The 16,870-nt window shown below is 40.9% G+C and overlaps 1 protein-coding gene across 1 annotated transcript; it reads right to left on the bottom strand.

Moving 5' to 3' along the window:
* Window positions 1-11,548: 11,548 nt before the first annotated feature.
* On the bottom strand, window positions 11,549-11,979 carry LOC102994841 (protein yippee-like 5). Its single transcript, XM_055091265.1, is given in 2 exon segments — window positions 11,549-11,809; window positions 11,812-11,979. Coding segments are annotated over 2 exon segments (375 nt in total). The 5' UTR covers window positions 11,944-11,979; the 3' UTR covers window positions 11,549-11,566.
* Window positions 11,980-16,870: the final 4,891 nt, after the last annotated feature.

Raw genomic sequence — 16,870 nt, 5'->3', positions numbered from 1 at the left:
AAGAATCAAAGTTATATATAAATAAATATATTCTTCTGCTTGAATGTCAATAATAACAATTACAGTAACTAACACATTCTGTTCCAGACACTCTGCTGATTACTTGAGATATAATATTTCATTTAATCCTCACAATAACTCAGTGAGGTACCTACCTATTATTCCCATTTTACAGATACAGAGAATGAGGCTAAAGAGGCCAAATAACTTGCCCAAGATCACACGGTAAGTGACAACACTGGGATTTGAACCCAGTGTTGACTTTTAAGCCAGAGCCAGTTTGACTTTTCACTACTATCCAGTTCTAACCCTTACCATGTATGGGACCATACATAGTATATCAGTTTTGATTGATAACACATTCTGTTAAAATAAGGTTGAGGGCTTCCCTGGTGGCGCAGTGGTTGAGAGTCCGCCTGCCGATGCAGGGGACGCGGGTTCGTGCCCCGGTCCAGGAGGATCCCACATGCCGCGGAGCGGCTGGGCCCAGGAGCCATGGCCGCTGAGCCTGCGCGTCCGGAGCCTGTGCTCCGCAACGGGAGAGGCCACAACAGTGAGAGGCCCGCGCACCGCAATGAAGAGTGGCCCCCGCTCTCCACAACTAAAGAAGGCCCTCGCACAGAAACGAAGACCCAACACAGCCAAAAATATAAATAAATAAATTAATTTTTAAAAAAAACAAAAGATTGCCCTTTTGTGAGGAAAATTTACATTTATAAGGCAAGTCTCCATTTGAAAGGTTATCTCCCTCCCCATACCAGGAATGGAAGGATGACTAAATCTCAAGAAACTCATATCAGTGGAGAAAGCAAAGACTTAAGTCTGCACAACAATCAAATTCTTCTTTTCTTTTGTTTTTAGATGAAGATGGTATTTAAGGTGATGGCTTGGGCCATTTCAGGGCATTACTCAGTTTTCCTGAATATCTCCCTTGCATGTAGGAAGTACACATGTTATTAAACTTCTGATTGTTTTTCTCCAGTTCATCTGCCTTTCATCTTCATTACTTCCATGAAGAACAAAGAAAGGTAGAGGAAAAATTTATTTTCCTCCCATACACATGCAGTGGAATAGCCTTCAGAAATATAAAGGAATGAACCATCAACCCATGCAAAAAACATGGATGAATCTTACATGAATATTGCTAAGTGAAAGAATCCAGTCTGAAGTGCTACGCTCTGCATGACCCCATTTATGACACTCTGGAACAGGTAAAACAGAGATGGTAAACAGGTTATGGGTGGGGAATTGAAATATTCCATATGATACTTTAGTAACGAATACCTGCCACTATGCATTTATCTAAACCCATAAATTTTTACAGCCCAACAAATAAATAATAATATATTCAATCTTAGTTATTTAGGATATGGGAGTGCCACAGGATTAATTACAGAATTTAACAAAAACTGATTTAGAAATGTATGAAAAAAACTCACTGTTGGTGGTGGGACAAAAGGTGCTGACCTCAGTAACTTTGGAAATAAATGGAATCTGTAGATCAAAGGCAAAATGTACTGTACCTAAACAGTAGACTCTATTTTATAAAGTTCTTCCCCTGTGGGTAGGAGCTAAAAATGCTGAAACCACTGTATCTGTAATCTAGAATGAAGCAAGCAATGAATTCAAAAAATGACAGATGGTAGAAGCCAAGTTTCCTACCATTGGAGTAGGAAGTTACAGATAAGCAAAGGGAAAAGGTTACAATATCCATGTAATAATGGATCAGGTTGGTGACATCTATATACACTCATCTTTAGCTTAACATGGATACAGAGTTCCACATAGAAATCTTTATAATTAGGTGTATAAGCATAGGTTGGAATACATGCATATATTTCAGTGCATTGTCAGCTGAGTACATCTAGCTTCCAAATGTAAGTTTTTAATACCATCCCCTAATAAAAGGAATCAGGGACCTTTGAAGAAATGGCTGCTACTAGGACTCAGAGAGTAAATACATGAGCCAGGATAACCTTGAAGTATCAGAAAGTAAAGAAATACCAAGGGAACGAAAAAACCCACAAGATGTTTTCTTTTTTTTTTTTTCTTTTTTCTTCTTTTTGGGGGGTGGGGGGCGTGTTGCAAGGCTTGTGGGATCTTAGTTCCCCAACCAGGGATTGAACCTGTGCCCTCAGCAGTGAAAGCACAGAGTCCTAACCACTGGACTGCCAGGGAATTCCCAAGATGTTTTCATTTGACATAATCCCATGAGACAATGGAAAAAGCTCTAAAAAAGCCAAAGCAAGAATGAACTAAGCACCCAAATACTGTACAGTTGAATTATAACCACAAGTATAAAATAACTATTCAGGTGTCCACACTAGTAAAATAAATAATTACAAACACTTTTTATGAGTTGGGTTAAATAGGAATGTCCTATGCAGAACAATTCCAAATAATTGATGTAGACACATAGGCATCCATCGAGGAAGTAACCCTAACCCTCTTCTGAAGTGTGGGTTCCACACAGTGACTTCTTCCTAAATAAGACGTACAGTATGGACATGAGAAAAATAACCTCACAGCAGGGAAAAATGACAAACACGACCTCAGTCACATGACCAAAGTTAACATAAACAGTGATAAGTTGCCTTGAGAGCCTGTTCCCTTGACATAAAATGATAAGAATTGCACTTGACCTCTGTGACCTGCCTCCTCAAAACCCATAAACCCAGACTAATCAAGAGAAAAACGACAAGAAACGGTGGGATTTTTGAATTCCAATTTTCCGCATCATTCCACCAAAAAACTATTAGAAATAATAAATGAATTCAGTAAAGTTACAAAATCAGTACACAGAAATCAATTGCTTTTCTAAACACCAATCCGAAAATGAAAAAAAACCCAACCCTATTTACTATTGCATCAAAAAGAACAAAATACCTAGGAATAAATTTAACCAAGGGCGTGAAAGGCCTGCACAGTGAAAACTTAAAGACATTGAAGAATAAATTGAAAGACACAAATAAATGGAACGATATCTCGTTCTCGTGGAATGGATTGTTAAAATGTCCATTCTACTCAAAGCAATGTACACAGTGAATGCAATCCCTACCAAAATTCCAATGGTATTTTTCACAGAAATAGAGCGAATCATCCTAATATTTGTGTGGAACCACAAAGGATCCCAAATACCCAAAGCAACCCTGAGAAAGGAGAACAGGCTGGAGGCATCTTCCTCCCGACTTCACACTACATTATGAGGCTACAGTCACCAAAAAAGTGTGGAATTGGCACAGAAACAGGCTCACGGATCAGAGGAACAGAACAGAGAGCTCAGTATTCAACCCACATGGCTGGGGTCAGTTAATTTATGACAAAGGGGCCAAGAACACACCAAGGGGAAGGACAGCGCCCACAATAAACAGCGCTAGGAAAACTGGATGCCACACGCCACATAACGACACTGGACACCATCTACACTGCACACAAAACTGACTAAAAACCCAGTTTTCCACATCAAGCCCTTCCTGGGTCGCATGAAGACGGACTTCCCTCAACAGTCAGTCGCACACAGGAAGCTTCTCCCCAGTTTTCCTCACTTCTCCTCACCTTTTCCTCTCGGCTTCACCTGGGTCGTCAGGAAACTCAGCTCCTGTCAGTATGGACGCAGCCCCAAGTTGTCCTGAAGCCGAAACCCTGGTGAGTCCTAAGGAGACTGAGCTCCTGTCGGCAGAGATGCTGACCCGGGACATCCAAAGGGGAAGCCCAGTCGGTGCCTGAGGAGACACAACTCCTCTCGCCTGCGCGGAGCCAAGGCCTCAGTGGAATGCGCATGCTCTGTGGGTCAGAGAGGCGGTCTAGGACCCCCTGTGGTCAGTGCAGGAAGTGCAGGCCGTGCCTACCTCACAGTTCACTGGAGACAGCGCCCCCTACTGGCAGAACTGCTGAATCTGTTAAACTGTGGAAATTCAAACCTAAATGGAGACAGCGTCCCATAATTTCTCCCAAAATACTTAAGGAACAATTAATTGGAAACCATATGGAATGAAATGAATGTTTATAACTTACACCAAATTCACCCAAAATTATTCATAGACAAATCTTAAATGCAAAACTATTCAAAATTATAGAAGAAGACATAGAGGAAAATTGACAGGAGCTTGGGTTTGGTTATGTACATCATGAGCTCTGAGTTTTAACACACAACACAAAAAGGCAATCCACAAAGAAAAACAAGGAATACCACAGACTTTGTAAAATTAAAGATTTCGACTCTGTGAAAGGCCTTACTCAGAAAATCAAAAGACAAATCACAAATTGAGAGAAAAATATTTGCAGACACATGTCTAACAAAGGATTTGTTTCAAAACATACAAAGAACTCTAACACAAACAACCCCATTAAAAATAGGAAAAGCTCTGAACAAACACCTGGTCAAAGAAGGTACACAGATAGTACAGAAAACTATGCCCAGGATTGAGGGGCAGAGAAACATTGGTCCAGCTCAAGTCTCTGAGTCATGTGTGACCCTGGACTAGTCCTATCCTTCCTGGAGGCCTCAGAAAGATGGAGAGGGACAAGGGGAGTGAGGGAAGGTTATGCTTTAACCTAACTCTAACTCTAACCTATAACCCTAACACCCTAACCTATAGCCCTAAACCTAACAACCCTAGACCCTTGATCCTGACACCTCAGCTCTAATCCCTGACCCTGACCATTATCCTCTACCCTGACTATCCAACCCTGACCATAACCCTAAACCCTGACACCTAAGCCCTGACACTGACTCTGACAGCAGACCTTAATCCTAGCAAAGTGGATACCAAGGAATGACTCTATAATCTCTCAAATAAACCAAGGGAATAAATCTTCATGATCTTGCATTTAGCAATGGTTTCTTAGATCTGACATCAAAGCACAAGCAATGAAAGAAAAAATAGATATATTGGATTTCCTCAAAGTTAAAAAGTTTATTGTATCAAAACTGCTATCCAGAAAGTAAAAAGATAGCCCACAGAACAGAAGAAAATATTTGCACATTATATATCTAATGAGTCTGTTATCCAGAACATATCGAGAAACTCAACAACAAAAACACACAGAACTCAGTTTTTTAAATGCACAAAGGACTTGACCAGACTCTTCTCTAGATAAGACATACAAATGGTCAACATGCAATGGAAAAGATGTCAAACATCAGTAGTCATGATGGAAATGCAAATTCATACCATAATTCAATACCCCTTCAAACGCACTAGAATTGTTATAGTCAAGAAAAATAAAAAATAACTAATACTGGCAACAATGTAGAACAAATGGAACTGTAAACGTTGCTTGTGGAAATGTAAAATGGTGCAACCTATGTACACAATACTTTGACCTTTCCTCAAAAAGATAAAATGTACAGTATGATAGGATTCAACAACTCCACTCCTAATGAGAATTAAAAACAGGTGTTCAAACAAAAAGTTGTACACGAATATTCATAGCAGCACTGTTCACAATAGCTAAGAGGTAGAAACAATTAAAACATCAATCAACAGGTGAATAGATAAACAAAATGCAGCACATCCATGAACTGCCATATTATTCTAACATATAAATGAATAGAGTAAAATGGTGCAACCACTGTGAAAACAATATGGCAGCGCCTCAAAAAGTTAAACACAGAGTGAACATATGATTTGTCAATTCCACTTCAGGGCATTTACTCAAAATATTTGAAAGCAGGGACTGGAACAGATATTTGTACACTCATATTCATAGCAGCATCATTCACAATAACAAAAGGTGGAAGCAACCCAAGTGTCCATTGATGGATAAATGGGTAAATGGAATGTGATATATTCATAAGGAAAATTATTCAAGGAAATATTACTTCCCTGAAAACTAAGGAAATTCTGACACATGCTACAACATGGATGAACCTTGAAGTTACTATGCTAAGTGAAATAAGTTAGTTACAGAAGGACAAATTATTTGATTCCACTTACATAAGGTATCCAGAGGAGTCAAATTCAAAGACACAAAGAATGTGGTTGCAGGAGCTGAGAAGAGTTAGTGTTTAATGGATACAGTTTCACTTGGGGAAAATGAAAAAGTTTGGGAGATGAATGGTGAGGATATTTTTGTAACAATGTAGATGCAATGAATGTCACAGAACTGTATATGTAAAATGGTTTAAATGGTAAATGTTATGTTATGTTTTTTTAATCACAAAGGAAAAAATGAAGTACTGATACATGCTACAACATGGATGATCCTAAGTGAAAGAAGCCATACAGGAAAGGCCACCAGGTCACATACCCATCTTGTACTTTAAATCCATCAAGATTTTGAATATGAGGGAAAGTCTCAGTTAGGGTTCCAGAGGGGAAAAAAAGAAAGAAAACTGGATCACAATGAAAAAAGACATTTTCATAGAGTTGGAGCAGATGGTGAAAGTTGAAGTGGACCTGTGGATTGGATTATTATAAGAAATTGTAATGATTCTTATTTGGTAATTAAGTTCTTGTTCCCTGGGAGTGTATCCGTGTTTTGGGTAAAACACACTGGAGTGTTTTGTGTGAAGTGCCAAATGTGAGTACTTTGTGCTGCTATTGAAAATTTTCTATACATTTGAAATTACTGGAAAATAAATTATGTTTCAAAACAATCACGTCAATAAAAGGACAGAAAAGTAGAGAAGACATGAAACTTTGTATAGAGGCCAAGATTTACCCAGATCCTGCTCACCCAGAGTGATGATGCAATTCGCCCTTATAAGATTTCACATGTTTTTAAGGGGCACTGTGGCAAGATTATAATAGTAGCCACTATGTCTTGGGTGTTGTGGATGACCTGGATGTGGTAGAAATAGTGGGATTTCTAATTTCAGTTTTGTACATCAAATCACCAAAAAACTATTAGAACAAATAAATGAATTCAGTAAAGCTGCAGCATACAAAATCAATACACTAAAATCAGTTATGTTTCTATACACAAATAATGAACCATCAGAGAGAGAAATTAAGAAAACAATCCTATTTACAATAATGTCAAAAGAACCAAATAACTGGGAATGAATTTAACCCAAGAGTGTGAAAGAGTTGCACACTGAAAACCCTAAGACATTGATGAAGAAACTGAAGGCACAAATAAATGGAAAGATATCCTGTGCTTTTGGATAGAAAGAATTAGTAGTGCTAAAATGTCCATTCTACCCAAAACAGTATGCACTTCAATGACATTCCTACCAAAATTCCAAAGGCATTTTTCACAGAAACTGAACAATCCTGACATGTGTATGGAACCACAAAGGACCCTGAACAGCCAAGGGGATCCTGAGAAAGGAGAACAGCAGCTGGAGAAAACTCACTCACTGACTTGAAACCATATTACAAAGCTACAGGAACCAAACAGTGTAGAAATGGCACTAAAAGAGGCACATGGGCCAGAGGAATTGACCAGAGACCCCAGGAATAAGCCCATACATATGTGGTCAGTTAATTTATGACAAAGCTGCCAAGAACATACACCAGGGAAAGGACAGTCCCCTCCCTAAATTGTGTGTTATAAAGAGAAGGGAGAGAATTACTGTGTTGGTGCCTTGGGGACATTTGGAGGAGTTTCTGACAGCGGGGATGCAATCTGTCTGTCTTTTCCCTCCTTGGTAGAAATCTCCATATGACCTGAGCCTCTCTAAGAATCCTCTCTGAATTGGGGCCTGAAGACATCAGAGCTGAGATTCAAGTTGTCTTCACAGATAGTATCTCAAGGTTGAGTATAAGTATCATTTCAACAAGGTAATTTAAAATGCTATTTTTGCCCTTTGTTCCAAATGTGTAAGAGGGGAAGTGTTGGTAGGGGCCTAGTGTTTAGAGCTATCTGATTTGACTGGACCTGTTCATTCATCCCAACTGGCCTCACACCCATCTGAGTTACTGGCAATGACCAAGCTGAATCCAGACACTCGCTAGCGGGAAGGACACTGATGGCAACTTTCCTATTACCTGTCCTGTTGGTTTCTCTGCACTTTCTGGTCGCTAGGCTGTGTCACTTCCTACGGTGCCTGGGTATCAGGTTTTTAATATGGTTTTCACCAATTATGAGACTAGAAAGAACAGAAATCAGGCCATTCCATGAAATCTCTCTGAAACTGGAGGACAGAGTCAGTTTCTTTATTTTCCTGGTTTAACAGGTCAGTTAGTTGCTGCTCCTTACCACCTAGCCCTGTTTTACCATCACACCAGTCAGTCAACTGAGATTTACCCATATTTATATTTACACTGGTTCTACCTCGAAGAGCCTTCTTGATCAAACATGTGAACGACTTCACCTCAATCTGGAAATACTGGAAAGGTAGAATAAATCCAGTTTAATGTAATTTATGTAAATAATTTATTACAGGGAGTTCCCTTAGTGGTAAAGGTCAATACTTACCATCAAGTAAAAATAAATATAATATCGATACGTGTGTTCACATGTCCAATCACGTAAGTTAGTTCATGTGTCTGGCGTACATTGTCATGTGCATGCAGCCTCTACAAGTGGTCGTGCTTTTGTGTACGTTACTGTACAGTACTGTATAGAATACAGTACAGTATCTTTATTTCAAGCCCAGGATGTCCAGAAGAGAGCATAAAAGCAGTGGTGACATAGCTGGTACTACTGTACTTTTCAAGGTACTCTACTGCAAGATTAAAAATGTTTTCTTTATTTTTTGTGCTTGTTATGTATTATTTGTGTGAAAGTATTATAAACCTATTACAGTGCAGTACTATATAGCTGATTGTGTTAGTTGGGTACCTAGACTAACTTTGCTGGACTTACAAACACACTCTCGGAACAGAACTCGTTCTTATGTAGGGGACTTACTCTATATGCACATACAAACACACACACAATGACGTGGGCACACACACACGTGCACACGGGCAGACACACACCCTCTGCTAAAGTTACCAATAGCTTTTGACGTCAGTGAAACCCCACAATTTTACAAGTTTACTCTGTGGAATGAGCTGGCTCTGGGTTTAAATCCTGCCTCTGGCTGTAGGACAGGGCACAGATCACTTCACCTCCTTGTACAGTTTTCCTCTTCTATTAAACAACACTCACTACAGAAGGGTTAATGTGAGGATCAGACAGAATAGTGCCTAATAAACTGGTGCTTCTCAAACTCCAAAGTGCACATGAATCATCTGGAAATCTTGTTACAATGCAGATGCTGATTCAGATTCTTAAGTGGGGCTTGATGTTCTAAGTTCCTAGGTGATGTTATGCTGCTGGTCCACGGACCAAACTTTGCATAGAGAGGCACATACTCAAATTTTACAAAAGGGAAACCAAAATCACTATCCGGTGGTCCTGCCAGCCAAGTAAGAGAAGAAAACTAAGAAAGGATTTATTTTGGTGCCCAGCGTGAGCTTGGCATGAACTCAGTTTCTCTAGGTGTGGAGAGGATAACACATTTGGGGCCAGGCTTTATTCTTTCCCCTCATGAGCCTCAGCATAACTTCATTTCCATTCTTCTGCCCTGGGCTAGCCAGGGGCCACGGGAACCCACAGAGATGGGGAGTCTCATACCTGTCAGAGTCTTGGCAAATCTCCACCACAGCCACCAAGGCCTTCAGGTGCTCGTTGGGTTGGTAGGAGTGGATGTAGTCAGGAAACAGCTGTTCCTGGGGTCCCTGTTCGAGGCTGTGGAATCTATAGCTACCTGGAAGAGAAGATAGACGAATGGGTGAATTTAAAGTGAACACATTTCAGGACTTCCCTGGTGGTCCAGTGGTAAAGAATCCACCTTCCTATGCAAGGGATGCGAGTTCATCCCTCGTCAGGGAACGAAGATCCCGCATGCCACAGGGCCACTAAGTCCGCACGCCACAACTACTGAGCTCGTGTCTCAAGGAGAGCCTGCGTGCCACAAACTATAGAGCCCACGCACCCTGGAGCCCGTGTGCCACAACTGGAGAGAAGCCCAAGCGCCGCAATGAAGAGACCTCGCGCTGCAACGAAAGATCCCGCATGCCTCAACTAAGACCCGATGCCGCCAAGAAAATAAATAAAAAAAATAAATAAATAAAATAAATATTTTTTAAAAAATAAAGTGAACACATCTCGTAAGAATCGTGATCAGCCCTGAGAGAGACATGGCCTGAGGGGGAGGAAAGCAGTAGGTTACACACCCTGCTGGTAAGCAGAGTTAGAGAAAAAATTCTTTAGCTTTAAAAACTAGTTATTAACTTGGTTGAGGCCATTTCTGTAGTCTTCAGTCTCCTTCTCCCCCATGCCCTCTCTTCTCTGTGTCTAAAATGGAATTTGAGATTGATGTACAGGTCAGAAAGCCCAGCCGCTCTAATCCACAACGTCACCAGGCAGCAAGGTCAAGGGTGGAATATGATAATTCACTAAGAAAAGTCTTCTGTGCTCTCCGGGCAGGATGATTCCATGTCTGAGGCCTAGGTAAACTCCCTTAAAACTAAAGATGTTAAAGATGCGGTCTGTATATCAAAGCCATTGTTGTTTTATTTTGTTTTTTTTTTTAACATCCAACTATTACTTTGTTTATGTTACTATGCTTAATTTACATGGAAAAGACAACCAAGCAGTTCCGCCCCATATCAGGAAAAGTTTCCAATCAACACCAATTATGTGGTGACAAATAACTAGGAATGGTGACATCTTTGGATCAAGACTGACAAGGAAGAATGGGCTCTGATGCTACGGTTCATCTACAGCAAGAATATGGCACAATGGCCAGCACAAACCATACTAACACTAAACCTTTAGTGCTGGTCAAAAATTCGGATCTCGGGCTTCCCTGGTGGCGCAGTGGTTGAGAATCTGCCTGCCGATGCAGGGGACACGGGTTCGTGCCCCGGTCCGGGAGGATCCCACATGCTGCGGAGCGGCTAGGCCCGTGAGCCATGGCCGCTGGGCCTGCGCGTCTGGAGCCTGTGCTCCGCAACGGCAGAGGCCACAACAGTGAGAGGCCCGTGTGCCACACACACACAAAAGAAATTCGGATCTCTTCTCTGAAGCTAGCAAATCAACTGAAATAACTGGGTTAAAAAAAAGTTTTAAAATGAAGCCCGAATTAATTTAAGAACCATGCTCTTGACACATTTTCCTTTCAGAATTTACATAAAACACTTTTTCACTCTAATAGCCCTGGTTTTTTTCCTCACATAGCCCACCATGTAGCTGCAGATAGACTGTTCTGCCTCAAGATGTAAACATAGGGAAAAAAAACTTAACGGCATCTGCATAATATTCTCTCTACACACTGCTGTTGGATGGGAAATAGAAAATTTAAAAAAGAAAGGAAGAAAGAAAGGAAGGGAGGAAGGAAGGAAGAAAAAGAGAAAAAGAAAGGAAGGAAGGAAGGAAGAAGGAAAGAAAGAAAGAAGGAAAGAAAGAAAGAAAGAAAGAAAGAAAGAAAGAAAGAAAGGAAGAAAGGAAGAAAGAAAGAAAGAAAAAGAAAGAAAAAGAAAGAAAGGTTCCATTATAGATTCTCACAACCTCTTGTTCCACAGTTCATGAATCTTACACTGATGCTAAAGTGACAATGTATGTAAGTAGACTTTTGTTTTCAGTGAAGAAGACCTGGCAAAAAGATGGATTTATCTCTTTTTCTTCAAGAGTTATCAGATGGTACATGCTCCCCAAAGCCCTCACCTTCTCGAACTAGAGCGCTTTCTAGGATCACACGGCCTTCCTTATAACGCTGGGTGTCTTCAGTGGCAAACTCATAGATCCACCCCAGTTTGCTATTGCAGTTTTTGCAGCTCACATCTCGAACCATGTGGCGGCCAGTGAGCATGACCCGGTCTTGGACTTCACTGTACTGCAGGTTAACTACCTTGTTAAAAGGTAGTTAAAAAGAAGTGCTCTGCCAGTGGCGCCTGTGAATCGAGTGGAGATGAGTTCTGAGTGGTTTGTCGGGATTGTATCGCAGTTTGCACAGGAAAACAGACGGGTACCACCGATATGATCAAGGAAAATCCTGCCCATTTTTATAGTTGAAGTTCTAAAAACCCGGAGCAGCTGCGAGATCCAAGGCCACCAGCGGCTCTTTGGTCCTCGGCTGAGATGAAGCCTCAAAGCCATTGTTACTTTCATGAATGGCAAGTTGCAAAGAGATGCGTTGAATTGGTTATAATAAAATTTCTGCCAGAAGAAGCTCTGTGTAAGGCTCCATTCATGTAAATACGCCTGCCCACGCCAGAGAAGATGCCTGAATGCTATGGCATTGTCAGCGGCAAGTGGAGAAGAGAAACCTCTGCAGACAGAGGTCACCAAGTTGTCATTATCTTTGAACTTCCTAAATTTTTCCTGACCCCCAACATCATCATCATCTAAATAAATTTGACTCACCCAACACTTCTTTTTTTAACATATATATATATATATACTTTCTCATATTCTTTTCCATTATGATTTGTCACAGAATATTGAATATAGTTCCCTGTGCTATAAGTAGGATCTTGTTGTTTATCCATTCTGCACACAATAGTTTGCCTCTGTTAATCCCAGACTCCCATTCCTTTCCTCCCCTCCCCCCTACCTTGGCAACCACAAGCCTTTTCTCTATGTCTGTGAGTCTGTTTTTTTTCATAGATACATTGATTTGCATTGTATTTTAGATTCCACATATATGTGCTATCATATGGTATTTGTCTTTCTCTTTCTGACTTACTTCACTTAGTATGAAAATCTCTAGGTCCATCCATGTTGCTGCAAATGGCATTATTTCATTCTCTTTTTATGGCTGAGTAGTATTCCATTGTACATATGTACCCCATCTTCTTTATCCATTCCTCTGTCAATGGACATTTAGGCTATTTCCATGTCTTGGCTATTGTGAATCGTGCTGCTGTGAACATAGAGGTGCATGTATCTTTTCAAATTATAGTTTTGTCTGGGTAAATGCCTAAGAGTGGGATTGCTGGATCATGTGGCAACTCTATTTTTAGTTTTTTTGAGGAACCTCCATATTGTTTTCCATAGTTCACCCAACACTTCTTAACAACAACAACGACAAAATGATTAAGCCTGGGGGGTGGGGCTAAACCGGGAAGGCGCATTTCTTCTGATTTCTAACATCGTCACCATTTCAATGAAAGCCCAGCAAACACCTCTCCAAAGAAACGCTTAAGCTTGGGGGTGGAGAGTAGGGAGAGAGGGATTAAAATGAAAGGAGTTGTAGAGAAAGAAAGGAGTGTTCATGGTGCATCCAGCCCAGCAGAATCCATTCACTGGCTGACTACTGACAGAAGAGCTCTATTTTCTGTTAAGATCTTTTGAATGCGAAACATTATTTTGTATAATTTTTGGCAAAATTCCATCATAACAAATAACTGGAATATCCCATTGGACTTAAGGGGGGATGTTAGCTCTGGAAGGACAGTGGAAAGGGGCTACGTGCTCTGTGTCTGCTTCTGAGGGACCTGATGCTAAGAGAACGTTGATGGAAAAAAAATGCCATCATGTCTTATATTGTAAGCCTGCAATCAAACCAAAGTAACTAGAAGAGAAAAAACAATAGGCTAACAGTAATTCACTTACAACCTCTCTTTTTTTCTTTCATAAAGTTCTTTTTTCTCATCACTGAGTTTTCCCACTTTTCATCCTTACCCCTCCACAGGACTATGTTGAAAATAAATTTAAGCAGGATTCACATTCTATTTTCAGAACCTCCAGATGTTTTCAACAAGGTAGTACAAACTGATAAAATGCTAGTACTAAGTGTTTCAAAGGGAATGGTCATGTGAAGAAAAATTGTACAGTATTTTGCCAACCCTTAGATGCTCTTACTTTGGACAACAAAGGGAAGAAGGGAGGGGTAACCTCTGTTAAAACCCTACTATGTGTCAGACACCTGTGCTGACTGCTTTATAGGCATTGTGTTATTTCATTTTCATGAAAACTCTGCAAGGTAGAGATTGTTATTCCTTTTCTTTAATGAAGAGTCTGATACCCAAAGGTGATGAAAATCACAAGGTCATAGGGGATGGAGCTGGGTTTAAACCCAAGTCTACATGGTTTCAAAGAATTTACTTCTCCATTGTATCATTATACACCCAAGAGAATGAGTAAGTCTGTGACCAGCGTATCCAGACATCTCATGGGTATGTTTTCTTCCTATAAAGAATGAGGGGATTTGGCCTGGTGGCAGGGAGACTAACCAGGAGACAACGACAGTAATTTAGGAGAGAAGAAATGTCTTGAATAAACAGCTCTTTATAACAAGTGAGACACAGTATCTTCTGAGACAGATTTTTATCCTGAAAGTGAAAGCCAATCCACTGGAAAAAAGAGAGGAAGACAACAGGTGAAGGGCCTTTTTGTCATGAACTATGTGAAAAGCTAGCGGTGGCGGGAGCCTACATGCATTTTGTGAACAAGAAGAAGGTGTAAAGCACTCCAGGACCCACCCATGGGGCCCCAGCCAGATAGAGGTCTGGATACATGTAGACAATCCCTGGAAAACTCCAAGGAGAACACTCAAGAGGTACCTGAGAGACAGTGTTTGGAGAAATCAAACATCTCAGGGCCTCCTGGATTTACTAAGCTCCAACACAAACCCACCATTCTCTGCCTTTTTGTCCTGAGGAGGCACACTTAAGAGATCATGTCACCTCACGTATGTGTACATAGTGTTTAAAAGGTAAAAATAGTGCTGGGAAGGCTAGAAGTAAAGCCACCTCTTTCCTACTGAGGAAAGCAGCTTAAAACTCCAGAGAATTCTAGGAACACAAGGATGTTATTATGAAGATAACCTTGATTCTGCTCTGATTTATTAATATCACTGCAAGTATTGCAAATCATTGGCAGGTGTTGATACTTTATTATTAATAACAAGTACCTGTGACTCCTGTCACTTCTGTTTATGATGCCCCTCATTGTGAGGCAGCTCACTCTACTTATGTTTCTTTCTTCCTTCCTTCCTTTCTTCCTTCCTTCCTTCCTTCCTTCCTTCCTTCCCCTTCCTTCCTTCCTTTCTTTCTTCCTTCCTTCCTTTCTTCCTTCCTTCCTTCCTTCCTTTCTTTCTTCCTTCCTTCCTTTCTTCCTTTCTTTCTTTCTTTGCCATGCCATGTGGCATGTTCGTTCCCAGACCAGGGATTGAACCTGTGCCCCCTGCAGTGGAAACGAATATACACAACATTAACTCTTCACCTCCAACATGTTTACTTCCAAATGGAAAAATGCTTTCTTTATGTGAATAAAGGTGACCATGGAGGCTCAGAGTGTTCTCTTTCAGGGAACTTGTGAAGAGAAGACAGAGAAACGCATGGTGCAAACCAGACATTCAGTTTGATTCCAAAAGATTCAGAAGCAGATGAGAATAAATATTCCACCATTAACCTATTTTTTTCTCTGCAATTATTCCTTATAGTCAGTATAATCTAAAGGTTTTCACTCATTATGGTGGACTCCAATCATCTGATGATGGGAAGAATCAAAGCCTCTATTTCCTGGAATACTACATAAAACTTCTCTGGAAACATAATATCTCTGCTTCCTAGTAACTGGAATGTGGTATTTTAAAGTCAGAAGTCCACATGCATATCAAGAAACCCTATCATACAAGACACTTTTTAATCCAAACCTGTAAAAGCAGGATCTCCTTAAGACAAACCAAGGGTTCAAGCAAAATACCATGTTGCTACCAGAGACCTGGAGAGAAACAGGAAGTCTTTTAAGTACAAAGAAAAAACAACTCACAAACCTCAGAGCAACTATTTTAAAGAAATATTTAGAAGCTCTAGGAAAGCGCTTGTCTCCTGCTGGGAAGCTCACTGGACCCCATCAGCTCCTGTTCCCAATAAATAATGCTGGGACTGTGTCTGGAAGAATAAACATGAGACTGAGCACTCACAGGAATGGTATAGATTTGATGTCTGAGTGTTTTCACACAGTAACACGTGAGTGAACAGACATTTGGTTCCATTCTAGGGAAGCTCTTCTCATCACACCATTGAAAACTGCCCAGGATTCAAAAGCCACTCCTACCATGGACAGATGCTTCCTTTTATGGAATGCTCAGAGGAAATCACCTGGTTTTGATGCGGTTTGAGTTTGATCCTGTGAAACCAGCAGAACTTCCCACCAGAGATAAATGACGAGATTCTGGCCTTTATTAGTATGCGTGATGAACACAGGTGTCCTGGGTGTACTTGCCAACCCTCCTTCTATTTTTATCCATCTCCCTACATGTGAGTACCTTTGACCTACTCTGAGCTCAGACCCCTGATCTGTTAGAGTGACTCTGTCAGTCTTTCTTTAAAAATGAACAGGCAATAAAATGAATTTAACCTAGAAGCAGCAGATCAGCAAGGGAAATGAAAACATCAGAAGTTATCTAATCACAGCCACAGCCATTCAGGGCTCTGTCTTCTCTGCTGGGTCATAAAAATGGGATGTTCCTAAACCTGAAGGGCATCCAATCAAATAAGTAAAGTTGTTGCTCACCTCTGGCTCTTGGGGGGATTTCTATGTAGTTTAACCCGTGTATACTAACTACAAAACATTGGCATGGGTTTGAAACACATATGTTCTAGGAAAGATTTTTTTGGCAGGGGGCAGGGGTGTGCAGGGGGAGGTTTGTCTTGACAGAAAGCAAAAAATAAGACACAAACGTCTTTGAAAAAATGGATTGTTAAGAGGGCAGTAGAAAAAAAGGAATGGGGAGAAAAGACTATCTCCTCTGAAGTCAAGGTAGCTTTTCCAGAAAAGTAGGGTTTAGTCTCAGCTTAAGAACACTTTTAAAAAGCTTGGACAGGGCTTCCCTGGTGGCGCAGTGGTTGAGAGTCCGCCTGCCGATGCAGGGAACACGGGTTTGTGCCCCGGTCCGGGAAGATCCCACATGCCGCGGAGCGGCTGGGCCCGTGAGCCATGGCCATTGAGCCTGCGCGTCCAGAGCCTGCGCTCCGCAACG

The sequence above is a fragment of the Physeter macrocephalus genome, chromosome 15 (assembly GCF_002837175.3).
Source record: "Physeter macrocephalus isolate SW-GA chromosome 15, ASM283717v5, whole genome shotgun sequence".
In the NCBI taxonomy this organism is placed as follows: domain Eukaryota; kingdom Metazoa; phylum Chordata; class Mammalia; order Artiodactyla; family Physeteridae; genus Physeter; species Physeter macrocephalus.
The sequence above is the reverse complement of the archived record's forward strand: the minus strand, read 5'-3'. Positions and strand labels throughout refer to the sequence as shown.